The following is a 27,387-nucleotide window of genomic DNA, read 5'->3' on the forward strand; positions in this document are numbered from 1 at the left end:
CTGTCAAGTGTTGATTGTGTGTACTTCAAGCATACACGTTTCTCTACTACGTTTTTCAAAGACTTTTCCCCTTTATAGGGATCAAAGCGACTTCTGTTTTAATCCATGATAGATAGGTTTTCTCAACTACTTCCACTTGGAAAGAGAAAAGATTAGTTTTTCTCTAAGTAAATTTGCGATGTTAGAGTGAATTTTTTGTAGTTAGTTAGGATCTGCATCACATCAATCACATCCTCAGTATCACTGTAAGTGATATTTAAAACAAATATATTTAAACCAGCTTCTCACTCATTGGAATTAACTCTTTTTCTAGAGTAAAATGTGTTATTATAAGCAAGATTCATGTTCAAAGATGATCAAAATTAAGGTATTTAGTGATTGTAGTTAATACGAACCAAAATTTAAACAAATATCATTAATCATGGTATTTCTACACATGTGAAACTATAATAAAGTAGAATAGAATTTCTAGAGCAAGTTGAATCAACAAAGTAAAATAGGATATGCTTGATGGACTGTGAATTTTCAAGATCGTTGAACTTGGTCTTGTGTACTCAATGAAATAAATCGAATACAAGTGTTTAATAATTGTTAACATGATTAACATCATCCAAGGCTCTATTGTACTTTGAATGAGGTCTTAGGTAGGATGCTTCATTCCGCAATTTGATAAATTGAATTTTTTTCCTGCAAATCTTGTGGAATACATTAATTCATTTCATTTATAGGAAGGAGATTCATTATCCAATCTAGGGACATGAAGTGAATTTATTCCACATGGATCTGAAAGAATATTATATAATTATTTAATTACAATGAAATATACCTCATTGAAATATTTTGTTTCTTGTAAAAGTTTGAAAAAGATGATAGGCATTGTTTATTTGAATAGATAATTTGTATCAAAATTCCATTTCGAAAATCATTGTCAGTTAACCTCTAATCTCAATTGAAATCTTAAGCTTATGAATGATACTTCTTTATCTTCTCGAGAACGGCAATTAAATTGAAAATGGGGTGTAAATGAAATTTGCAATGTGCAAGTAGTTAATCACTTCAATTCAAGCCGTTTTTAGTTCTTTGTCTCTTGAAATTAAGTTCGATAGTTAAAAATAGCAACAACATGTTTAATTTCTTATACTTTTATTGCATCGCTGATAGCTACATTCTTTTTCATACTATTTTTTATATTGAGATTGTCTCTTTTTTAGCTGTTATCCAATCATTTTATTCTGCAAATCTTAATTTCGGTTAATTTGCTGCTCCCTTGGTTACATTTTTGAACAAGTTTCGTACGTTATTAGCGTATAAATTATATTAAATTTGTTTTTAATTATTCATTTAATAAATATTCAAATTTTGTCTAGCTTATTATGAAATATAATATTGGTACCTTAATAATTTATTATTAATTGTGCGCGTCCATAAAGTAGGTAATTTCTGTAGTAATTCTCTTCAAATATTGGAGATTATTGATCAAATATTAAATAATTACATCTTTCTCTTGAACTAGCGCTAATGATAGATTTATCTTGAATTGTTGTTCATTATCCAAAGACCAAAAAAACCACACAAGTTTCTACTTTGTTAATAGTTCTATTCTTCTGTTGTGCCATAAATCAACTAAAATAGCTTAAAATATCACAATTATCAATAAAACGGCCATTTCATTTTTATTTGTTAATGTTTCAGTGAAAAATGACTGCTTCAAGTCCGAAAGAGCTGCAACAAAACAGATCTTTAGAAAAAGATGCGGAATTGGAGAAGGGAAAGGGGGGTGGCCATGGACTACCGCCCAATAAACATCCAACATCGTGAGTACCTCTCTTTCGCTTTTTCCTTCTCCTTTATTAGTTCTGAAGTCACTCTTAGTTTCTCATGTAGGAAAACGTGCATATTGATGTAGGCCTATGTATAGTTGCCTCACTCATGGATAAACATTTATTAAAGAGTGCGCGGTACAAGTTGGCAATATATGTTTATCTTTTATATGTCATTGGAAAGAAAATTTAATTCGTTAGGCCAATTGCTTTCCACATTTTTATTTTGTCAAATAATTCAATACCGGTACCTAATTAAATCAAAATAACCAAATTCAAGCTGAAACATTCTATTTTCGGAAGGAATGTTTGAAATTTGAAAGAGCACATGCACTGCTAGGTTAAATAGTTGAATACTTCGTAGACGAATGTTTTTCGAGATGATCCAGTGTAAACTGTGGACATGTTAAAAAAAATTGGCCTCACGACAGTTATATATCAGCCGGGACCGACTATTGAACATATCTTTCCGATAACATGGATGTTTTTACATTGATCTTATAGGTCTGTTCCCCGGACCCCGGACTGCTTTGGTCGACCTCAACTGCGCACTTTTATTTTCTTATCAATTTATTACAAGTGGTCACTTGATAATAGTATAATCAGCCGAAACCAGTCGTTTGTTCGAAAAAAACGTAAAGGGTACGGTACTAGTAATTCTATAATGAAATTATTAAAAAAATTGAAAGAGATAAATTACCGAGCTAAATTAATTGGACTACTGTAGATAAAATAAATAAATAACCCTTTTATTGCAAAAATTTACAAATTATTTACATTCTGCATACATATTTTATTGTTTTCATTATTGGCAATTCAGCAGCTGCTGGGGTATCCTATTTTTAGGATTAATTGAGTGTCCTTCGTTCATTCCCTGTAGAGCCAGACCTCCTTGAAGACGTTTTTCATCCTCTCCCACTCCTGTCTTTCTTGTGCGACTCTCTTCCAGGTTGCTCCGCCGCATACTCGTCGGAACTCCTCGTCCCATCGGTAATTTGGTCTTCCTCTGCTCCTTTTCCTTGTTCGTGGGCACCAGTCCAATATTCCTCTTGTCCATCTTTCGTCTCTTGTTCGAGATATATGGCCAGCTCAATTCCATTTTCTTTCTACAATTGTTCTGTCAATATCGTCAATTTTCGTCACATTCCTGACCCATGTATTTCTTTTCCTGTCCTTCCTTGTCACCCCAATCATTATCCTTTCCATCGCTCTCACAGTAGTTCTAAGCTTCTTTATCAATTTCTCATTCAGTGTCCAAGTTTCACAACCGTACAATATTACCTGAATGACGCACATTTGGAATAATTTTATTTTCCTACTCATGTCGATTTTTGATCGAAACAGGTACTTGAATCGATTGAACATTGACCAGCCCAACGCAACTCTCCGGGTGATCTCTCCCCATTGACTGTCTTTTCCAATCTTCTGCCCCAAGTAGATAAAATTTTCAACATTTTCTTTTATTTCTTCCTCCAGTGTTATTTCCTCTTCTTCGCAGTTGAATGTCATGACTTTCGACTTGTTAAAATTCACCTTCAGTCCAATTTTCTTTGTCTCTCCGATTAGGTCCATCAGCATGTAGCGAACTTCTTCTGTGCTACTTCCAATTAGCACAACATCATCTGCAAATTTCAAGGTGTTCAATTTTCTACCATTGACATTTATTCCACTCTCATTCCAATTCAGATTTCTGAAGCATGTTTCAAGGACTGCGTTGAATATTTTTGCTGATGGAATGTCGCCTTGCCTCAATCCTCTTCTCACTCCCACGACTTTTCCTTTTCCTCTCGATTTAAACTCGATTTTCCTTCTGTCATAGATGAACTTGAATAAATCTAGATATTTCCCACTTATACCAAGTCCAGAGAGTGTTTCTAATACGGATTTTGTTGTGACACTGTCGAACGCTTTCTCAAAATCTATAAATAGCAGAACCAGAGGGAATTTATAGTCTTTCGAGTTCCTTATCAGCTCCAGCAATACAAGTATGTTGTCCAGGGTTGAGAAGTTCTTCTTGAAGCCAGTTTGATCGACAGAAGTTGATTCAGTCAGGTAATTGTCTATCCGATGCGTTATAACCGATATAAATACTTTATATATACTGGATAGAAGACTTATCGACCGATAGTTCTTAATTTCCTTCCTATCACCTTTCTTGAAAAGCAGTATCAGGCTGGCTTTTAATCATATTTCTGGAATGCTGGCGCACCTGAGACATGTATTGTATAGCTTTGTCAATATTTCGATGACAGCATTTCCGCCTGCTTTCAGGTGTTCGTTGGTGATTCCATCCGGGCCGCCTGCTTTCCCTTCCTTTAGGCGATCAACTGCTCGCTTCACCTCGGTTTCCATAATAGGCGGGTATTCTTCATCTTCACCTTCGTTCCTCTGCTGCTCTTCACTTCCTGAACCAAAAACGTCCTCTTCACATCCATCGGCATGGTAGAGCTTCTGATAATAATCACAGATGATTCCTAATATTCCTTCTATTTCTCTCACTTCGATTCCACCTTCATTCTTCATAGCAATCATCGTGTTTCTACCAAGTTGCTGTAGCCTATTGAATTGCTTGATGCTATTGCTGAGCTTGATAGTCTCTTCCAAATCAGATATTTTCCTCCTGTTTTTTCCATTCGTTCCATTTTCTCCTTATAAGCTTTGAGGTTTCGCTGAATTCAATCTTTTCTCTTCCAAATCTTTTCAGTTTCCTTCTTTTCTCCAGTAATTTACTTATTTCCCTTGGTAATTTCCTTTTCTTGTTCTCTTTTTCTTTGCCTAGCATTTGTCTTGTTTTTCTTAGAGCGTTTGTCAATTTGTTTGTAAGCATCTCTAAATCATCGAATTCATCAATCGTTTCTTCAATCAAGTTCATTTGTAGTTTCTCCTCAAACGCTAAACCTTTCAAAACGTCTGTACTTAGTCTTGTGAATCTTTTTTCCTGATATCTTCTTCGGTTTTCTTTTACTTTTAACTCAATTCTTACAGGTCGATGATCACTTCCGGTATTTATTTTGTCTTCTGTATCCACATCCTGAACAATACACTTCTTATCCACGATAAAAAAATTTATTTCATTCCTTGTTGCACCGTCTGGGCTCACCCAAGTCCATTTTCTTTCTTCATTTTTCTGGAAAAATGAGTTCATTATAAACATGTTTTTGCCTTCAACATATTCAACCAGTCGCTCTCCACGTTCGTTCCTGTCGCCGTATCCATATTTTCCAACACATCTCTCTCTCCATCGTTCTTCCCTATTTTGCGTTTAGATCACCCATAATAAATTATGATGTACCTGCATAAGTCATTTTCCATAGCCTCTTCCAGATCTCCGTAGAACTCTTCAATTTCTTCTTCGGTTGATGCTGATGTTGGCGCGTACACTTGTATTATTTTCATTCTCCCCTTTAAGTGATTTTTAAGTTTCCAAATAATAACAGAGATTCTGTGAGTGTATTGCTTGAAGCTAATGATTTTCTTCTTCGATATATTATTAGTCAAAAATCCTGTTCCAGCTGATGGTCCATTTCCATTTGAATACAGCATCACATCATTTTCCATCATTAAACACATTTCGTCCCATTCCACGTTCTCCAATTCTTCTAATAGTTGTTCAACTCTCTAATTCTCCCTGAGAGATCTACAATTGTATGTGTATAATTTAATATCTAACTGTTCATTTTTTCCAATTGGACTACTGTACTGTTGATAAATTAGAATTCGAACCGTTTTGGGCCTGAGTCTTTGGTAGTTTTCAGATAGTTGTGTAATTCTAAATGATTTAATAAATAAATAAAATTAGCTCTGAAGAAATAAATAAAAGTAAATTTAAAGAAATAAATAAAAGATATTCTAAATTTAAAATAATAATAATGTTTAACTGGGAGCACAGTTGGTTGTGTGGTCGAGAAGTGACCCTAATGCCTAATCTCTCGTTGGACGGACAATTATCACTTGGAATGCCGACTCGGCTAAATTTCGTTTATGAGTTTGAAAATTGCTTCTTGGTGTTCTGGGACCCGCCTAACAGCATAGGTCCACTCATTTCACATAACCATCCTTCACAATCAATACTCCTACCGCTTTAGGAGCTGTATGTAGACTGAAGCTTTTGTGGGCATTATTCTCTTCGATAAAAGTTTATAAATGGGTTATAAAAATATACTTTTGCACGTAAAACCCGTAGATAAAAATATATCTATTTGATTTTGATTGTACACTGACTTGAAGTGGCGATAAAAGCTTAACTTTCAAATACTCGGTTCTTTACAAAAACGTATTAATAATACAGTTTACTCATCCATTGTATACTACAAACAATCCCATCCATAGCCTATAAGGCGAAGAACAGCAATTTCAAAGTAAACTGTTCCGCTCATAAATTGAAAATTATTCAATTTGGGTTTCTCCTCAGTTACAGTTTTCGTTTAGAATTATCTTCAATTATTTAAAACAAGCAATTAAAAAGGCTAATATTGAAGTAGAACACGTGTCTATCAATTAACTATTGATATTTACTGTCTCCAAATAGTGTAGTAGCTTGGAAGATTCTAAATTCATATTCCCCAATGTCATTAATGAAAAACATATTTTAACTTAATACCGTATTTTATTTATCTTTCATTTATAAATTTCGAATTTAAATGTTTTGGGTTACGGTTTGATTGCAGTATGATAAGGCTTTCATTAACATTGAATAATTCCGAATATTATAAACAGAACTCTCCAAAGATAGTTTATCATTATGTAAATAGATATTTGTGTGCCGGATAGCTTTCGAAAAAACGCTTGTTTTTATGCTTCTTGTACGTTCATTAGTATTTATTTTTTATGATCAGGGGTGCCCATCCCCCCAATGGTCCATGTCGCAAAATTCCCCCCCCCCAAAATTCAGCCTCATGTCGCAACTTGCGACATCAAAACATGCTGTGGGCACTGGGCACCCCTGAACATGATTGAATAACTATAATTGTAATATTGAAACTCATTGTATAATAATTATTATTGAATTGATTGAGTGACTGTTGCAGGTTTATTGAGACGCTTGTGCACTTACTAAAAGGATTCGTAGGCTCCGGAGTTTTTGCCTTGGGAGAGGGTTTCAAAAACGTTGGATTAATTCTTGGAACTGTGCTCACAGTATTCATTGGAATTGCATGTGTTTATTGCGAACATATTCTGGTAAGACTTCAAGTTTATATATTTTCATTTTCCTCTATCACATCTTTGAATGCATATGTGTAATAAAGTTGACAATCGATTACAGGAGATTGAATATTCATCTTTCTGATCATTGCAATATGAGAGTAAGGTTGTGTTTTTGTCTTCAATTAGTCACAATATTGAATTGATGCACATTGGAAAGTCCAAATTTCAATTCTTCTCCAGACTTATCACAATAATATAATTAATGTTGAAAATTCTATAACTTATAGCTGACTTATGCCGTTCATACTTCTCACCAACGACAATGATCGTACGGTGTTGGTTTAAAAACTGACAACAAAATTGCTGGTTACCCATCCAAAAGGGAGTTGTAGTCACATCAATCTCAACTAATAAAGAATAAACTATCCATGGCGGATACAGATAAATGATAAATGTGAAATTTATTATTATAATCTGTTTAAGAATGAAAAGTATACTGAGAATTGTACATGTAAATAAAAGATTGAGGAACATAGAATAAACTAGAATACATTATTAAAGTATAAACTTCTTATTGGATACAATTGCTATCACAAACGGAAAAATTCTTTTGCGAAACACAAGTAAATATTAGTATCAAATAATTAAAACTCTCATTTTCACAGCTCAAATGCTCGACAACACTGAAGAAAAGAAGGAAATTGTCATATTATCCAGATTTCGCTGAAACTGTGGAGATGTGCTTCGAAGAAGGCCCTCAATCACTTCGCAAGTTTGCTAAATTTACTGGGTAAATAATCTATCACTTTATTTAGAGTAGAAAATAATAAAATCAATTTAGTTTGAATTGACATTAAAAAAGTTCTAAAGATCTTCATCTCGAAGAATTTCTGTAGATTATTTGGATATCCATTATAATATTTAATTACTATATGTTTTGTAAATCGCAACTTATAAACTTTATTTTCAAGTCAAAAGATCTTAAACAACTTTTAATGCCTTTCACTTATCAAATTTTGTATTCCAAATCCAATATGCATTCTATAAATATCTTGACACTATCAATATTTCTAATGAATTCACGAGAAAGATTCTACATAAACAAGAATTCCCTGGTTATTAATGATTTCAAGAATTGAGTCTGTGAAATGCTCATATTAACATACTTTCTCTATTTTAACATACGAGTATTATTATAGTCCTTATTTTTGTATTTGACATTTACAGGTCTATTACATATTTTATGATCATTTTCATGCAGTTTGGATTTTGTTGTGTCTACATCCTCTTCATCTCGAATACATCAAAATATGTGAGTTTCAAATTTATGATTATCATTATTATTATTATCTATTTAGCGTATTGCAGATACACAACACAAAGCCTATAAAGCTCATGAGTCTCAAATGCCGGCTACATATACACTGTATATTTCCAAGATTTACGATGTACAGTATTAACATTATTGTACACTCATTAGGTTTTTTACTTCCATTCATTTTCAATTCCTTCACTTCTCTTTATTTTTACCTTGATTCTCGATTCACTTTCCATCAATTGTTCCATTAAACAATGTAAATACATTTCTTTAGCTCTTACTTATCATTTCTGCTATAATTTATGTAAATCGAGATTTCTATTTGTGGTTGAATATTGATGGATTATCACGTTTTATTTCTGAATTTCATGATATATGTACAGTTGCAACTACACACATCAGTTGTTGGCTGTTATAGATAGACGGCAAGCAGAAATTATTATTGCAAAGTACATCTCCACTTGAATTATTTTCAAGCAAACTTGGACATTTATCATAATAAAGGTATGATGAGTATTCATATTCCAACTTTGAAGCTTTTCGTGTGAAAGTTTGATATCTTGTGAGACCGGACCAAACTCCTTATTCTGCAGCCCCCAGTGGATTGAAATATGTAGTCATGCCCTTTTTCAGTTCTTCATCACTGTCAAACATGTTTCCTGCTAAAAAGTCTTCAAGTTTTGTGTAGATGGGAATTTGAAGGACTATAAAGTGGATAGTTGAAATATTCCCCCTTAAATTGCTGAAAAAGTTATTGTATTACTCTAGACTAGACGCATGACGTCTGTCAATCTCGTTAAGGAAAATAACGTCATCAGACAATTATTTCAAATATTTCTAAAATTTTTACAGAGGTTCCTTGTAGGGTTTCGTGTTTGGAAGTAAATTAATTAGATAAATTGAAATTTCCAGTTGAAACATTTTTTTGGGACTTGAAATTGTGTGTAAATCAAATTATGAACTCTACATAACCTTGGGCAGTTCATTTTAAATTAAGATTAAATGCAGTTTCGGGCGAATGCAGTTGTTTTCACCTGGATTGTATCTATAATAATTAAATGAATAAACAGGTCTCAAGCCGCTGATTTTGTAGTGCCCGCCGTAATCTGTTGTCCCTTTCAGATTTCCATCTCTTTATGAGAGACTTTTTTGGCAGCAAAACTATTTGACTGTGATGAAGACTACAAACAGAACTACAAAGTGAAAAACTAGTTACTAAATTTTACATGAGTTATTGATTGATTTTAGTTGTCGTTTAGTAATCAATTATCGCTTTTTACAGATTTCGGATTCATATGGGTTGAACCTTGATTTGCGTGTGCATATGTGCATAATGATGGTTCCATTAATACTGTCATCACTAGTCAGAAGTCTCAAGTATATTGTTCCAATTTCGCTGACTGCAAATTTATGTATGATATTTGGCATTGCTTCCACAATGTATATAGTGATGCAAGATTTGCCGCCTGTTTCTTCAAGGCGTTACATAGGCGACTTGGGCAATGTGCCTCTCTTCTTCGGAACAGCTGTTTATTCTTTCGAAGGAATCGGACTTGTAAGTAACTCATTCAACTGAAAACCCCAAGCATCAATAGTTAGATTCACATTTATAAGTCTGTATCTATTTTACATTAGTTTGCTATCCTTGTATGTCATTAGACAGTGCCGATAACTCCAATCTCCTCCAACTCCGCACCGCGTCGTCAAATTCATCTGTCATGTTAAAATGTTAATTTTTTTTATCTGAATTGGAAGATTTAAAAAAATCATCTCAGATTCTGGAGCTATTGAGACTATTCTACTTTATTTTGTAGAAAATGATTTGATACTGGTAGATTTTCAATAGACATTGAAATAGATTACTGCAAAATTTCTATTCTTTTGAGGTTTTGCATTGTATATATGCTTCTGAAATTAGTTTCGAGATGTCACGCGTTTTTCAAATCATGTAAAAATTGATGAATTATCAGAAAATCAGATTTCAGTTATGAAAATGTATAATTACATTATAAAAAGACATGTTTTTTTAATATGATATAATTATTTGAGATTGATAATTATTAAAAAGTTTCAATAATAAGTATCAAATGTTTCTGATCAAAAATATTTTGAATGCTCTCCCTACAGAAATTACCAACCTGACAAATAAAATATTTTTTCAAGTTTCTGAGAGTTGCCTCAGAAACTAGCTAATGAATTAGCTAACTTTATAGTGTGGCAGAGTTCTTCAGGGGTGTTGCCATATCTGTCAATTCTTGACTAATCTATTGATTGATTTGCTGTTGTAGTTGTTTTGTTAGTTGTTGCTTGTATTTTGTTGTTAGTTTTTATATATGACGATTTGTAAAACAATGTGCATGCAAAGAATGATTGATTAAATTGAATGTATCGGTGTGACTTGAATAATAGCTACTATAGATGGTTGTATTACAGAACAGGCTGAATAAAATTACAAGAACAGAAACGAAAAAAGTTCTGAAAATTTCTCCTATGAAATCCACTGACTTTGAAACGTGAATTTTCCTTAGCTTGAAAGTAACATGTCAAACTTTATCGCTGTACGAAATTGTGTCACATTTTCATGTTGAATGTTCTTTTCCATACTCAATAATACTTATTCATGATTTCAAGTAACAAAATGAATTCAGCTGAAAATAATTAGCCTATTTAATTATCAAGCATAACATTATATTGCTTATGATATTTTTATCTATAATTCGATTTTACGTTTTACCAATGTCCAAATAATGAGAGGCCAAAAATCACTACCTCATTAGAAACTTGGGTTACCAAAATCATATTCATGTTTTAATTATTTTTTTTATTTTCAGGTACTTCCTTTGAAAAGAGAAATGAAAAATCCTAAGCATTTTGATCGACCATTAGGCGTATTAAATTTAGGACTTGTGATAATTGTTTCTATATTTCTGATGATGGGATTTTTCTCCTATCTCAAGTATGGAGACGATATTCAAGCTAGTGTAACATTGAATCTGCCTGAGAAACTGGTGTAAGTATCTACTCTTATTGTATCTAAAGTATACCTATAACAGATTAACTTTGAATTGAAAGCATCAGTCAAGGATTCAATAAGGTTATCACAGTTGGATTGTGTGGTGTCAAATCACAACTTTCTTTGCAATTAGTAGCTCGAAAGATTTGAAGATTGCATCGAGAATTTGAGAATGTCATAGATCTTCAATTCCAAGCGTCAATTGGAGAGAATTGCAAATCTTTCAAGTTATCAACTGAACCTGTGTAACAAATTTAATTATTTTTGCACTATTCTAACCCATCGGGAATACCGAACCCATGGGCGTATTATGTGTGATTTTGAAAATTTCATTGAATTTCACTATATTTTTCACATTGAATTTCATTGAATGGTGTAGACAGTCATCCAATATCATGCGGCCTCTTGCTGGATCTCAGAGAACGTTAATCAAAACACTTCTGTTCAAAAATCGAAGACTTCCAACCTATTTACTCTTCCAAGAATTCCCAAATATCAAACAACTGTACATAAAAATTCATCTAATCTTCATTTTTAAAAAATGTTATTTTTACAGAAATTCAGCACCAGGACCAGGTTACATAATAACTTACAAATCCCCCGGCTAGAAAATTCAATACAATTATTAAATTCTTTCCATTTGGCTCACTGGTTATATCATAATGCCCTATGGGCCACTGGTTATATCATATTTTATTATTCAGTAAAAAATAATTTATCATTTATTCCATAAAATTATTGTACTATACAGTTTATTATCAAAATATGTCATTTTAATGTGCATGCCCCAATTATTATTTGCTTCTGTTCAAGAGTGACTCCTCCTCGTACACGGACTTATCGTCCAAGTAAGGAGATATTCATTTATTTCTTCCAATATTAATATTTTTTACGCTTGTAATAATGTTTATTATTCATTGGATTGTGCATTTATTTCTGAATGAAATTTAATTGAATCTGATTTCAATATTGGTAGAAAAAGCACCACAATAACTTTATTCATCTTGTATTCTATTCAATTTACAATACTCAACATACAATGCACATACAGATTGAAACATGAACACTTACTACTTTCACTTCTTTTAACAACTTCTACTTCTTCAAAAAAATTAACTGCTTTCAATTAATTTTCTATAGCCTTGATAATTCACAGAATTTTGTTGTTTTCTTAAAACGAAGTAAAAGGTAAGAATTTAGTTTTTATTACGAAAAGTTACTCTTCTTATTTATAAGATTGAATCATGTCTACACACGATATTACTTGATATTGCTGATGGATGACGTATCACTTTCTTTATTATCATGATTATAATACTGGTAAGATTCAACTGAATTTCTATTTTTGCAGGCTATCACAGATGGTGAGAGTGGCAATAGGAATTGGAATATTGTTCACATATGCACTCATGTTTTATGTGCCAATAGAACTGATTTGGCCGAGGATCGCAGCCAGGTTCGGTCCTCTGAGCAAGCCACTCCTCTCCGAACTCATATTTCGAATATTCATGGTTTTTGTCACAAGTAAGTCAAATCATTAATATGACTGCTAAGTTTAATTGAATGAAGAATGATTCTTACGATTGTTTCCTATTACAAATATTTCTAACTGTAGAGTTCCAGTTGTATTAGAACTCTGTTAAATGATATACTATATTTGGATTTGTTAGTGGAATGAGACATGAAAACTATGCTTTCACAGTAGTTGTTGCGAACTCGATAGCATGCCTAGTTGCTGGAATGGGCCACTAGTGGTAGGACATTATACACAAAATGTCGTCATACATTGTTGTGTCATCACAGCGGAAGGCTTAGTGCAACATTTTTCGCACTTTTTATGTTGTTTATTTTTCCTTCTCTGCTCTATTTGAGGTTAAATTATTATTCTATCATTATAATTTTCCAGCGGTTTATTTATTGTTATTGGTTGTTCATCTTATGTGAGAAGCCTCTCGCTGATGACAAAACATGCATGATGAACATGTATTTGTGCATGATAAACATGCATGTCCTACCGTTAGTGACCAGCCTTAAACTGTTATCAGCCTCCCCAGTACCCACACGTACTAGCCCAGAGTTCATGTAGGCATCATACTCAGCGAAAATGTAAAATTAAACAATCTACCCACATATAAATCTTGTTTTTTTACAATAATAATAATAATAATAATAATAATGAGTTTCTGTTCATGGCGTGGTCATAGGTATGGCCACAAGTGAACACAAGAACATAAAAACTGTCATAAGACAGGTCAATAACAAAAATACACATCAAAACACAAAAAGCAGCAGCAGAAGAAGCAGCAAGACTAATGCAAGAAGTATCTACTTACAGTCTGAGGATCACAATCATAGAACTCCATCAGAGAATAAAAGGGATTCTCCTGAAGGAAAGCCCTCAGTCTCCTCTTCAAGACCGTCTCTGGCAGAGTCCTGGCTGAAACTGGCAGCTTGTTCAAAATTCTAGCTGGCAGGTCCAGCCTCAGCCTGCCTCTGGTGCCATGATCATGCACATCACCCCTGGTAGGCGAAGTACGGACACTGTGGTATGCCTTTATAGCTGACCTGTAAATGTAAAGATTGAATACAGTGAGAATCTTTTCACTCACAAAAAGAGGCTTACAATGCGCTAAAAATTCTGCCCCACAAAGAATCCGGATGGCCTTCTTCTGCACCAGCTGTATATATTTTACTTCAGAGGCACCACCCCACAAGGTGATACACACACTTTGAAAGAAGGCAAAGTAACACATGCGGAGATGGGCCTCTGGTACACATCTTCTCAGGCTCCTGAGCAAAAACAGCACCCTGCTCAACCTGCCACAGACTACCTGAATGTGCCCGCCCCAGGAAAGCTTACAGTCCAGAGTGAAGCCAAGGAGCTTCACTGGAGGGAAATCATAATGTACTCCATTCCTGAGGCCAAACACAATTCTTTGGGTCTTCTCGCCATTGAGAAGGAAAAGATTTGCCCGAAACCAGTCTGCAACAGCCCTCTCAGAAGCACACATCTTTCCGCCCAGGTCAGTCATGTCACCACTGATATCCAGCATTGAGGTGTCATCATCAACACACTACAGTCCTGTCTCTGAAAAGGGCAACATCATTAATCATGATGAGAAACAGGAGAGGCCCCAGTACAGAGCCCTGGGGGACCCCACTGCTCACTGATCTGACTTGAGACCTCACACCATTCGCCAGCACTATCTGCTCACGTCCTTCCAGTTAGGAACGGAGAAGCAATACAATACAATTGCATCCTTGAAGGTTCCAAACAGAACTAAAAGCAGGAGGATCGTTTGTAGATATCATTGTTTCCAATTAAATTAATTCCTCATCCAACTCTTCAAGAGGTCTCGAAGGCTTCTATCAGAACTAAAAAGAAGATGATATTGTATCATTCTATAGATATTCTCATTTTCATTTGAATTTCTCATCCTGCTCTCTGTTAATTTTCTTCTTCTTCTTCTTCTTCTTCTTCTTCTTCTTCTGCATCTATAATTGTTTGTGGGAGGTTTCGATAAATCAAATGGGCAAGTAGAAAGGGATTACTGTTCAGTGACGTTAAGGTTGATCTGGGAAAGTTATATCCGTAATTTATTCGGTGTCTGGTTTGATAATCATGTTGTAAGTTTGTAAAGATATTGGTTTTATTTGTTTTTATAAATGTGAGGATGGATTTCAAGTAAAGCTGGCGGATATCCAGTACCTGGAAATCGGAAAAGAGCTGGTCTGACGAGTATCTGACTGGTTTCTTTAGAATAATTTTTATAAGCGCTCTTTGCGTGACAGCCAGAGGCTCAAGCACAGCGGCCGAGGCACCGCCCCACGCCACTACACCATATTGAAGCAGCGACTGAACATACGCAAAATACACACTCCTGCACTGATCCGCAGCCAGCAACCATGCCAGCTGTGAGAAGGCATACAATAATTTCCTCAATTTCCGTTTAACATTGACAATGTGTGGGGACCAACTCATTTTGTGATCAATTGTTATTCCCAAGTAGCAATACTGCTCCACACGCTCAACTCGTCACAGCCGCAGGCGGCCGACCGCAGATCACCACAGGAGTGTATTGCAAGCCTTCTCAGCCCAGGATCGCCATCCTGTCTAAAGTATATAGGCAGAGACTTGGTTTTTCCGACATTCAATGATAGGGTGTTCTGGTCAAACCACCTTTTAACTTTTAGTAGGTCTGAGGAGGCCTGTTCATAGACTTCGTCCCAAGAACTTCCAGACGACACTAAAACAGTGTCATCGGCGAATAACAATAGTTTCCCTTCAATATTTACTCTAGTTATGTTATTGATATAGATAGAGAATAGTAGGGGGCCCAGGGTACTACCCTGAACCACACCATACTCGATGCTTTTTGGGTCACTCTGTGTACCGTTGATGGACACAAACTGTGACCTGTTTTCCAAGTAACTAATAAACCAGTCCAGGGATTCAACGCCGGCGTGCTGGAGTTTCACTATCAATTTATGTCTATCAATAGAATCGAATGCTTTTGCCAGGTCGAGGAATGTGACAATCACCCGTTTTTTGTTGCCTATTTCTCCACTTATGTATCTTATTAATTCAAAAAGCGCGTGGGAGGTACCCCTGTCTTGTCTGAAGCCAAATTGAGAATTGGAAATTATTTTCTCACGCTCAAGGTAATTTGTGAGTTGTATTTTGACGCATTTTTCAATTATTTTTGATACCGTGCAAAGTATAGAAATTGGCCTGAAGTTTGAGGTAACATTTTTTTGTCCAGACTTAAATATAGGAACAACTTTTGCAATTTTAAAAACATTCGGAAATCTACCTGTTGTAAAACTAAGATTAATTATGTGTAGCAGAGGTAACTGTAGTGTGTTAATGCTGTTTTTAATTAACTTGGTCGGTATTCCATCCCATCCCGGAGCCGAGCCGCCTCTCATACTGACCACTACCGCGATAAGCTCGTTGTGGGTGACGGGACAAAGAGCAAAGACAGCGTCCGTCGCATGGTCGGCGTCGTCCACCTCGAGTGGACCAGTCGGCTGCAGTGCCCGGCCAACCGCGAGCCAACCGAGGCAAAGTATTCATTGAAGGCATTACCTATTTGTTTAATTTGAGCGGGAGAGGCCTCACCGCCGCGCTCACAGTACGCCTGCAGCGGAAATTTCGGCTTGCCCGTGGATCGACCAGAAACCTCATTAATAACATTCCAGAATTTCCTAGAGTCTACACACGATATTACTTGATATTGCTGATGGATGACGTATCACTTTCTTTATTATCATGATTATAATACTGGTAAGATTCAACTGAATTTCTATTTTTGCAGGCTATCACAGATGGTGAGAGTGGCAATAGGAATTGGAATATTGTTCACGTATGCACTCATGTTTTATGTGCCAATAGAACTGATTTGGCCGAGGATCGCAGCCAGGTTCGGTCCTCTGAGCAAGCCACTCCTCTCCGAACTCATATTTCGAATATTCATGGTTTTTGTCACAAGTAAGTCAAATCATTAATATGACTGCTAAGTTTAATTGAATGAAGAATGATTCTTACGATTGTTTCCTATTACAAATATTTCTAACTGTAGAGTTCCAGTTGTATTAGAACTCTGTTAAATGATATACTATATTTGGATTTGTTAGTGGAATGAGACATGAAAACTATGCTTTCACAGTAGTTGTTGCGAACTCGATAGCATGCCTAGTTGCTGGAATGGGCCACTAGTGGTAGGACATTATACACAAAATGTCGTCATACATTGTTGTGTCATCACAGCGGAAGGCTTAGTGCAACATTTTTCGCACTTTTTATGTTGTTTATTTTTCCTTCTCTGCTCTATTTGAGGTTAAATTATTATTCTATCATTATAATTTTCCAGCGGTTTATTTATTGTTATTGGTTGTTCATCTTATGTGAGAAGCCTCTCGCTGATGACAAAACATGCATGATGAACATGTATTTGTGCATGATAAACATGCATGTCCTACCGTTAGTGACCAGCCTTAAACTGTTATCAGCCTCCCCAGTACCCACACGTACTAGCCCAGAGTTCATGTAGGCATCATACTCAGCGAAAATGTAAAATTAAACAATCTACCCACATATAAATCTTGTTTTTTTACAATAATAATGATAATAATAATAATAATGAGTTTCTGTTCATGGCGTGGTCATAGGTATGGCCACAAGTGAACACAAGAACATAAAAACTGTCATAAGACAGGTCAATAACAAAAATACACATCAAAACACAAAAAGCAGCAGCAGAAGAAGCAGCAAGACTATTGCAAGAAGTATCTACTTACAGTCTGAGGATCACAATCATAGAACTCCATCAGAGAATAAAAGGGATTCTCCTGAAGGAAAGCCCTCAGTCTCCTCTTCAAGACCGTCTCTGGCAGAGTCCTGGCTGAAACTGGCAGCTTGTTCAAAATTCTAGCTGGCAGGTCCAGCCTCAGCCTGCCTCTGGTGCCATGATCATGCACATCACCCCTGGTAGGCGAAGTACGGACACTGTGGAATGCCTTTATAGCTGACCTGTAAATGTAAAGATTGAATACAGTGAGAATCTTTTCACTCACAAAAAGAGGCTTACAATGCGCTAAAAATTCTGCCCCACAAAGAATCCGGATGGCCTTCTTCTGCACCAGCAGTATATATTTTACTTCAGAGGCACCACCCCACAAGGTGATGCAATATGCCAGCACACTTTGAAAGAAGGCAAAGTAACACATGCGGAGATGGGCCTCTGGTACACATCTTCTCAGGCTCCTGAGCAAAAACAGCACCCTGCTCAACCTGCCACAGACTACCTGAATGTGCCCGCCCCAGGAAAGCTTACGGTCCAGAGTGAAGCCAAGGAGCTTCACTGGAGGGAAATCATAATGTACTCCATTCCTGAGGCCAAACACAATTCTTTGGGTCTTCTCGCCATTGAGAAGGAAAAGATTTGCCCGAAACCAGTCTGCAACAGCCCTCTCAGAAGCACACATCTTTCCGCCCAGGTCAGTCATGTCACCACTGATATCCAGCATTGAGGTGTCATCATCAACACACTACAGTCCTGTCTCTGAAAAGGGCAACATCATTAATCATGATGAGAAACAGGAGAGGCCCCAGTACAGAGCCCTGGGGGACCCCACAGCTCACTGATCTGACTTGAGACCTCACACCATTCGCCAGCACTATCTGCTCACGTCCTTCCAGTTAGGAACGGAGAAGCAATACAATACAATTGCATCCTTGAAGGTTCCAAACAGAACTAAAAGCAGGAGGATCGTTTGTAGATATCATTGTTTCCAATTAAATTAATTCCTCATCCAACTCTTCAAGAGGTCTCGAAGGCTTCTATCAGAACTAAAAAGAAGATGATATTGTATCATTCTATAGATATTCTCATTTTCATTTGAATTTCTCATCCTGCTCTCTGTTAATTTTCTTCTTCTTCTTCTTCTTCTTCTTCTTCTTCTCCTTCTTCTTTTTCATTCAAGGTTTAGACTCTTGCCTGTTCCGACTCACAACAGTATATTTTATCTATTCTATACATTTTAGTATTTTTATTTCTATTTCTGTTCATTTTTCATTGCATTATTTGATGCTTGTTCATTGCTTGTCTTGCAGTATTCATAGCAGAGTGCATACCACATTTAGGACTATTCATCTCGCTGATTGGTGCATTCTGCAGTGCCTTTCTGTCATTGGTTGTGCCGACAGTTTGTGATCTGATTTTACGTTGGCCAAGCACGTTCGGCACCATGAAATGGCGTCTAGCATTGGATATCATCGCCCTCTTTCTGTCTGTTATCGGTGTTACATCTGGCACCTACTACAGTTTAGAGGCCATAGTGCTCGCCTTTATTGGCGAATCATCGTGAAAACCAATCGACATTTACACCAAAGCCAACTACTTAGAATTGTTCAAGACTGACGATATCTCTAAGAGGTTCCTTTAAGTTTTCTTCAAATCAACAGAAAACTTTTTCTAAAAGACTGAACTCAAGGATTTACGAAAAAATACAGTAATCATCAGTAATTGAAAGAATTCATCAATATTCAATAATATCATACTGCATCAAAGTCACTAATTGGATTCATAACAAAATTTAATCATGATCAAATCAAAATCTATAATATAATAGAGTAAAGAAGCTACTTATACACATACGGAATAGGAAAATTATGTTTGATGCATCATCACGTCAGAACTACTGGACTGATTAACTTGAAATATTAATTCTTAACTAACCAAGTATGGTAATAGGCCTATTTTCAATTCTTCAAAATTTCTTTACGTCAAGTTTTCAGTTTGACAAGTTTTAAAATGACCCTTGAGTAGCACTGGTTACCTGCTAGTCATTCATAAATTAGGTCAATAAACTTCATCCATAAGTCGAGTCTCCACGTTGATTTCTTGTCGACGATAGGTTATAAAAGTAAAATTATTTATTCTAGTTAGAAAGAACACTCTGATTTTTAAAAAGCATGTAGAAAGTCATACTAGAATCAATAGTTCTATTTTTATGCCTTGAATTCGTACGACTATAAATTGCATTGGGTATTGAGTGATGAAATCCTTTGTAAATTTAATAATGATACACAGTACTCAATTATTAAGGTAAGCCAAGTAAAACAGTGATATGAAGCTCAGATTTTAACCAACGTAGCTTTGGATTTAATTATTGATTCTAATTCAGTACAATATTAAGTTAATACTTTTGATTTTAACTTGATTTTTAAAAGAATGTAAAATGTTTTAAAATACAGTGACTGTCGCTCAAAGTGCAGTGATGACATTACGAACAATTTCATATTTAATAATGAAATAGAGATTTAAAATATCACATTAGTTGTTCCTCAACCTTATTTAAGTAGTGTAGATATCTCTTAATATTAATTATTGTAGTTTTGTTTTTCGTAATATTACTTCAGTAGAGTAGACAGTAGATTGTTGTTCTAGAAGTATTATTTTATGAAAAGTGAGCACTTGGATAGTATTAGATTTGCATGTATAATATCACTAACAAGTATTTTTTACCTTACACTGCACGTATTATTTTCTTACCAGTATTTTCTATTATATACTATAACTCAATATAAAGTTGTATTTCATCTGTGCACCTCAGTTTTCTACAAATGTTTGGGTGGAGGCTTGTGAAGAGTTTGAAGAGTGTTGCTGCAGAATTAATATTAATTTTATTGATATATTAGGCTACTACTAAAGCTTAGGTTTCTCTGAACCACGCAGCGTTATTGCGTGATCCGTCATCAGTGATACGCGGGAACCACGCGTGCGTGTTAAAGTCTGGTATCCCAGACTTGAGTGCGTCGCGCACAGAGATCACGCATTGTTGAATTGGCGGGAATCACAGAGAATTGCGCGCATGAAGTCAGAGAAAACACATCCGTAGCAATAGCTGCAGCAGACTTTTGCGTGATTACGTCATCGCGCATCCCGCATCACGCAGTGACGCTGCGTGGCTCAGAGAAACCTAGGCTTAAAAACAGCGGGTGTTTTCTCTGGCACCAACCTGGCAGCGCGCGATTAAATTTTCAGTCATAGACACATAGATGTCTGACTGTAATAATAATTCCATAGTCTGATTTTTACTCTAATATTGGCGTATGAAGAAGGCTCCTTTTTCCTTTTATATTATCCTTGAAATGCAAAATTTTCAAAAACCTTGTATATACGTCGACGCGCAATTAAAAAAGGAACATACCTGTCAAATTTCATGAAAATCTATTACCGCGCTTCACCGTAAATGCGCAACATATAAACATATAAACATTTAAACAATTAACCATTTAAACATTCAAACATTTAAACATTAAGAGAAATGCCAACTCGTCGACTTGAATCTTAGACCTCACTTCGCTTGGTCAATGAGAAAGCAATATTCAACAAAACAATCACGGTACAATCAATAACAGTAACAATGAAAATAACACATAAAAAATGACAACATTGCTAAAATGATGTGTATGCTAGAAGAAAGAGGGGGAAAAATATCTCGCCAACTATGGTTTCCCATGTAATAGGCAGGTAAGATATAACTGAAAGGGAAAGGAAAGGTGTGATAGGGAAGTGAAAAAAAGGTAAGTAAATAAATGAATAAATGGACAGGACTGAGTGAAGGTATGATAGGATGTGAAATAACCCAGATAACGGTTACAATAATTCAAAGATTAAAAAAAATAATTACTTTCTATGAAATTAATGATTTTCTGCTTCATTTTCTTTGTAATTTTAGCATTGTTTAGATAATGATCCGGAATGTCATTGATTAATATAGTACTTAGATACATAAGTTGCCGTGTAATTGTTTCAATATTAGTTAAATACTTATTTGAAGTAGGTCTCAAGCTGTGTCTATTTAATGAGTTGTTGGTGCATTGAAAATTGGTTCTATTTCTTATCAAATATTTAATTACATTTTCAACATATAACTGTCTAACTGTCAAAACCTTGAGGTTTGTCAGGAAAAATCTGGGTTCATTTAAAATAGATTTAATTCGTTTTGAACTATTTTCAACAACACTACAGTCTAATTTTTTAATAGTAGTTATTAAAACTAGTGGAGCGCTTTCGGATTTTTCAAATCCATTTTCAACACTCCTAGATGAGTAGATTTAATTATTCATTTCTGCACTAAGAACAGTTCTTCCAAATAAGAATTTTAACACCCTCTTCATACTGATACTCCGTATTGCATTATCGACTGCACTATAGCAAAATGAAGCATTTTAAGATTAGTTGGATTCAGAATTTTTCTAGCTGCATAAAATTTGTAAGAAAGGTATTTCATCCTTCTGCAAATGAATTTAATATGTATAGGCTATTCCATTTTAGATTTTCATCTACATAGATACCTAGATATTAACAATTTTTAACTTTACTACAGTAGCCTATTCAATTCAATAATGATTGTAATTAAACAATACTCAATTTAAGATTGTCTCGAGACAAACTAGATAATCAGAAGTAATTACAAAACAATCTTCTCAAACTATCAACTCTGCGTGCTTTGTACAACAGTGAGATGATATTATTTGTAGGGAATTTGGTTTTATATTTCAATTTTGATCATGTTCAAGTTCATTACAATTATTGTTGAATGTGTTTCCACTACTGTACTATAAGTAGGCTAGTGGTTGTTTATCGTAGTCTGTACAAGCAGGCGGCCTACAGGATAAGAATGAAGGGAACAGACTTACTTCAATTATCTGCTTGTAAACAGGTTTAAATGCATTTTGATTATTGCGTTTGTCAAGTCCAACGATTCTAATATTGTCTGCTAACTCTCCTTGTGATGCCTTCGCACTACATTTTATGTCTTAATAATTTATATCCAATTGAACTTACGATTACTTTGAATTGTTTATTCTTTAATAATGAAACCATCATAATAGAAAATTATCACTTATTAAACCAACTTAAGAAAATTTTGTTCAATTGGAATTTATAGACTGTAATTATTAATTATAAATAGCCTACCTTATAACTCGACAATAAATCTTTTTTTCTGCCATGTTCATCTTATTAGTTAAATGAGCCGAGATTTTATTTCTTACTGATTTCTGCTAAGTATCAGAGATGATTTAATAATATGAAATTTCAATTTTTCATTTATATTAAATATCATATTTTATAATCTTTGTGTTTTTATTTCATAAATGATTATTCTTCTCAGAATTTTTAAATCTCTCTACAAGATAAACTTGTAAAAATGCCAGTTGATTATCAATTTAATAGATTTTGAACGCTAAAATACTTACCCAGGTTGTTTGGTAAAATATCTCAACAAATATTATGAAAATCAAAATTATTTTATGTTTATGAAATACGTCATCTTTCATTATGCCCAATTTAGTCAGTATCAGCATAAATAAACTAATATAACGATACCTTCTCTCTATGATATGAGTATAAGTAAGTAATGCTACCGAAGTTCCGGAAGAAATATTGGTTTCTGCCAATGTAGGAGTTGAGAAACCATTTTTAGTTATAATTCTGCCGAGCAAAGGATGTTTCTCAATTCAACTTTCAGCCAGAGATTCCTTTTAGTGTATAAGTTATGCATTTCCTGATCCATATAGATATACAAATATCCAGTTACAATTTGGTGGTTCGAAATGCGTGTAAAAATACAGTTTTATTCATCCTTCATCATTATCATACCCACGCAGCTACGCACAAATGAGCATATCCTCTGAAAAAAGCTGTTAATTTGTTTGTTTGTTAGAATTATATTCTAAACCCTTTTATTCCACTTCTTTAAACAATGTAGTCAGAAGCTTCAAAGAGCTCTAAGAATGAATTTTCTTCGTGCATTTCTGTAGTAGAATGAACGTCAACGGTAACGTGTCAATCAAGGCTAAATAGCAGATTTGTGGTGGCTAAGAATCAGGTGATGCGATTTTGGACAAGGTTACTCTTATACTTGAGATGGAATCGTGAGTTGTAACTGTGTGCCAGACATGTTATTAAAATAATTGCAAGTATATTAGTGATATTTTTTAGTTTCTCCAATGATTTTCTTGCTCAAGAGCAATCATTGGAGTCTGTGATGACTTCTATCAGGTTTTTATTCTTTGAGGAAAGGATGCTTGAAAATTTGAAATTACAGTGTATTTTATGCAATATTGTACGCTTTGATTTAGAACTGCTTTTGATTCTTTATTCTCAGTTTCTAGCTTGACTTTTCTGATCATTCTCCATTGTTTTCAAACTCTTCACTGTATTTGAGAAGTTTCCATTGTGTACATTTCCATATTTCCTTTCAATGTCATTTTATTTGCATTATTTTCGAGTTCGCCTCTTAATTTCATTGTTATTTACCCCTAGATGGAATCTAAACCTACCTAGATGTGGCTTGTTCATAAAAAATATATAGAAAAAAGTTCATTTTCAAGAGCTAGACAAAGTGAACCCTACTGTTAACCTTCAAAATGAATAATAACATTGAAAACAGATGAAATCCACTTCAAAAAATCACAAATTATTATTTTTTTAATATTTCAGTTTCTGCTGCCTAAAGATCTTTTTTAGCGTCGAGGCATGTTGGCTCCAGCTGCAGAATTAGCTAAAAATGAATATTAAGATCGTATCAAGCAAGGTGAATATTTTGTTTTATTAGGTGGAATACATTATATTTATCATATTTTGAATTCATATCCTGCATAATATCACAATCTTACTGGGACAGTCACCCCAAGTTTAACCTAATAGATAGATATACCAATTGAAATATAATGAAAAAGCCAAAATAATATGTACTCACCGATGTCATAAGTCTTTTGGAAATAAGTTTTCGAATACGAAGTTTTCCGACAACGAAATCACAAAATGAAGCAAGCAGTTTAGTTTTATATCGATAATTCAACTAATATATTGAGATTCGACAAGATATCGATTGTAGAACCTCGATAATGATCAGGGCTACGGCTATCAATGTTGAACATCGATTTCGAATAACAAAGTTTTGAGATGAACTGATTTGAATATTTTTGTGCGAGGTGGGACATAGTCACCCCGGGGTAGACAAAGCCCCTTGGGTGTCACCCCGGGGTAGACAAAGCCCGCCCCTTGGGTCGACGGGTAGCGATCAAATTCAAAACATAATGAGGCCAACTTTAGTAAGATTAATAAGTAAAATAAAGTAACGTAGCAGTTTCCTATCCAAACCGCAAAACTATTATCGTTACTCGTCAGAACAGCGACATCTTATTCAATATTTTAGAGGATCTTGTTTTTTCTGGTTTGAACAAACTAGAACAAACGATAAAAATGAACATCTGTCATAGATACTTCGAAAATTCATTCTGAATCTTCTTTATTAGATGGTGAATTGGTAAATTAGAAACGATCACGCGCATCCTTTTCGATTCGAAAGACGATTCATCAGTCTTTCTGAAGAATTATCGATAGGTAGGCCACCAATGCTGATCAAATATTCCAGTGAGATACATTAGAGACCTATTTGAATACGAAATATCTATCAATATATTTTAAATGATTAAATCAATGAACGTTGAACTTTATTTTCCAAAAAAACATTACAAACAAAGAAAACGAAAAACAATAAGGGAACTCACTTATTGCATTAGCAAGTTGATGCTAAATGTAGCTATATATTTATAGTTTATTAATAAGAAAGTAACATTGCTGCTAGAATAATTATTATGTCTATAATAAATAATTACGGGTAATATTTGAGGGAAAATGATACCTGCATAGGTTTAAAACCTGTGCGCAGGTAGGTTATTAAAAAAAGATCAATCAAAGACACAAAGAAAATTACAAACGAGTTGATAATCATAACTAACGTTGGTACCTAGAAAAATAAAATTGGAAACTTTCCAGAAATGAGGTGAAAGAGATTATAATTATAAAGAAGAAAGCAAGATTATGAATAAAACAAGCATTAGACTAATTGAACAACAAAGTTCGCATAGCTATTTAATAGTTATGCTTATAGAACCTAATGTTTTTGCAATTACCAACGATGACAATACTTATTTTTATTTACATTACGGTACTACTATGATACTATGAACAAGTTAGGTACCGTAACTAAAAAAAGGAGAAATGAAAAGTAGTACACTACTATGAAACTAAACCAACAGAACAAACAAAACAATTGATGATAAGTTACTGAAGCAATCAAATAGGTGCAAACTGATTTTAATCGTAAGCAAGTAACTCAAGATCTTTTAATAATTCAAAATTCTTGTAAAGTTATCTACATAATTCATCTCTAAATAGAATAGGTTCAACTTGAGAGAACTTGAGTAGGTACGGTACCTAACAAAAGTGTTTATCAACAATCTAGAGCTAATTTACTTCGAAGACCTCTCATATTATATCTATTTAGCCTTTAGTATTTTGTGAAACAAATCGAGGAACACTTGGCTAATTGAGATTGAGAACAGAATTCGGTCCCAACGCTGCATCATGTTCTGTATAAAAGGGAAAGTCCACAATATTCCAAGGACATCTAGTTTGTTCATCAGATGGAACAGAAAACGTGTAGGGTCTAATAATTCTGTCTGTGCATTATTCTCATGCTTTATTCTCATCTCTCCTTCTTCCTTCTCTCGCATTCTCTTTCCACGCATCTCCTGTTCTATCACATGTGGTGAGTGGCGTGTGAGTGTGTGCTAAAAAAACCAGTCGCCAAAGATGTTTGAGCAACTTTTTAGTTGTTGCGGTAATAGCCTAGGCAGAAGCGTTGACCCATTCACTGGCAACCAACAGGAAAATCCATTGAAATAGAATAAATTAACATAAATTACACCGAGGAAAACTTGATTGGTTTCTGTGGAATTAACTTTTTAGTTGATTCAGGGAAATAACGCTGAATCCAATTCCTTCAACTTTATTTGTTGAGTAAACGTATGCAATGATTCTCTGCTGTTCTGTTTTATTCATATGTATATTTGCTCCGCATTGTATTGTAGCATCTTGATTATTTTATAACAATTTTTTCCTGTTCTGTTTTATTCATATTTGCTTCTTTCTTACATTGTACTAGTAGTTCTGTGAACAGCAGACCTTGCGCTCAGTAAGTTACATGTAAGTGACCTGTTGATATGTTTTCTCGAAAATTAATAAATAATTAATCAATAATTTAAAATGTCTAGAAAAAACCATATATAAACATAGAGCTTTCTGTCCTAACGTGTCGTCCCGGAATGTGAGTGTGAGGGCTGTTATCAGTTATGGCTGCAACTGTCTACAACGTTGATGGAAAGATACATTTTCAAGATGTTCGATGTTTTTGAACGGGTAGTATTATAGTCCACTAAACAGCTGATTTATGATGAATAATTCAAAGTCTGATTTTTGCTCTAATATTGGCGTATGAAGGAGGCTCCTTTTTCCTTTTATATTATCCTTGAAATGCAAAATTTTCAAAAACCTTGTATATACGTCGACGCGCGATTTGAAAAGGAACAAACCTGTCAAATTTCATTCAAATTCAAATTCATTTATTTGCCATAAAATAATAAAGATTGATAAAATAAATAGTCTAACTTATAAAATGGCACTACCGGCAAAGAAAACTTGTGCGCCGGCAGTGAGTTCGAACAACTG

The 27,387-nt window shown here is 34.6% G+C and overlaps 2 protein-coding genes across 2 annotated transcripts in view; both read left to right on the plus strand.

Annotated features, from left to right (window-relative positions):
• The window catches only part of LOC120351916 (proton-coupled amino acid transporter-like protein CG1139), a 33,695-nt gene extending 20,044 nt beyond the window's left edge, over positions 1-13,651 (plus strand). The window contains exons 3-10 of the mRNA XM_039430787.1: positions 1,693-1,814; positions 6,848-6,998; positions 7,631-7,755; positions 8,193-8,277; positions 9,566-9,838; positions 11,115-11,293; positions 12,648-12,820; positions 13,632-13,651. Of these exons, the coding sequence (XP_039286721.1) occupies positions 1,699-1,814; positions 6,848-6,998; positions 7,631-7,755; positions 8,193-8,277; positions 9,566-9,838; positions 11,115-11,293; positions 12,648-12,820; positions 13,632-13,636 (1,107 nt within the window). The 5' untranslated portion in view covers positions 1,693-1,698 and the 3' untranslated portion in view covers positions 13,637-13,651. The remainder of the gene's footprint in view (positions 1-1,692; positions 1,815-6,847; positions 6,999-7,630; positions 7,756-8,192; positions 8,278-9,565; positions 9,839-11,114; positions 11,294-12,647; positions 12,821-13,631) is intronic.
• Positions 13,652-16,649: 2,998 nt separating this feature from the next.
• Positions 16,650-27,387, plus strand: part of LOC111055188 (transferrin) — a 54,502-nt gene continuing 43,764 nt past the window's right edge. The window contains exon 1 of the mRNA XM_039431453.1: positions 16,650-16,787. Coding sequence (XP_039287387.1) covers positions 16,673-16,787 — 115 coding nt within the window. The 5' untranslated portion in view covers positions 16,650-16,672. The remainder of the gene's footprint in view (positions 16,788-27,387) is intronic.

Source organism: Nilaparvata lugens, chromosome 6, assembly GCF_014356525.2.
Source record: "Nilaparvata lugens isolate BPH chromosome 6, ASM1435652v1, whole genome shotgun sequence".
Classification (NCBI taxonomy): Eukaryota; Metazoa; Arthropoda; class Insecta; order Hemiptera; family Delphacidae; genus Nilaparvata; species Nilaparvata lugens.